General features: G+C 54.7%; 1 protein-coding gene across 1 annotated transcript in view; it reads right to left on the minus strand.

The window, feature by feature from the left end:
* NRTN (neurturin) overlaps nt 1-167 on the minus strand; it is a 2,042-nt gene extending 1,875 nt beyond the window's left edge. The window contains exon 1 of the mRNA XM_010180041.1: nt 1-167. This exon is cut by the window's left edge and continues 62 nt beyond it. Coding sequence (XP_010178343.1) covers nt 1-167 — 167 coding nt within the window.
* Nucleotides 168-382: the final 215 nt, after the last annotated feature.

The raw sequence follows: 382 nt of genomic DNA on the forward strand, positions 1-382 counted from the left end.
AGCGAGGAGGAGGAAGAGGAGGAGGACGAGGATGCCCGTGATGAGGACAGCGAGGAAGGTGAGGGGCTGTATTTCCGGCTTCCGTTGAACATGTCTCTACAAACTAAAATGGATAACATGGAACTGAGGAGCATCGATGCAATGGCTGCAAACTTCCATACCTTCATCTTAGAGCAAGGCAGAACATTGAAACTCTGCAAAACAGGCAAAACAAATATCCTTATTACACGGCCTTTGCCCGAGGCCCCCTCTCCCTGTCCCCATCCCCGCAGCTCGGGCTGGCCGCCTGTGGGACCACCGGCATCCCCTTGGCTCCAGCTCATCCCCTCGCCCTCCTGAGACTGGTCCAGTGTTGGAATAGGGAAACTGAGGCAGAGATACA

Source organism: Mesitornis unicolor, unplaced genomic scaffold (assembly GCF_000695765.1).
Source record: "Mesitornis unicolor isolate BGI_N332 unplaced genomic scaffold, ASM69576v1 scaffold4190, whole genome shotgun sequence".
NCBI lineage: Eukaryota > Metazoa > Chordata > Aves > Mesitornithiformes > Mesitornithidae > Mesitornis > Mesitornis unicolor.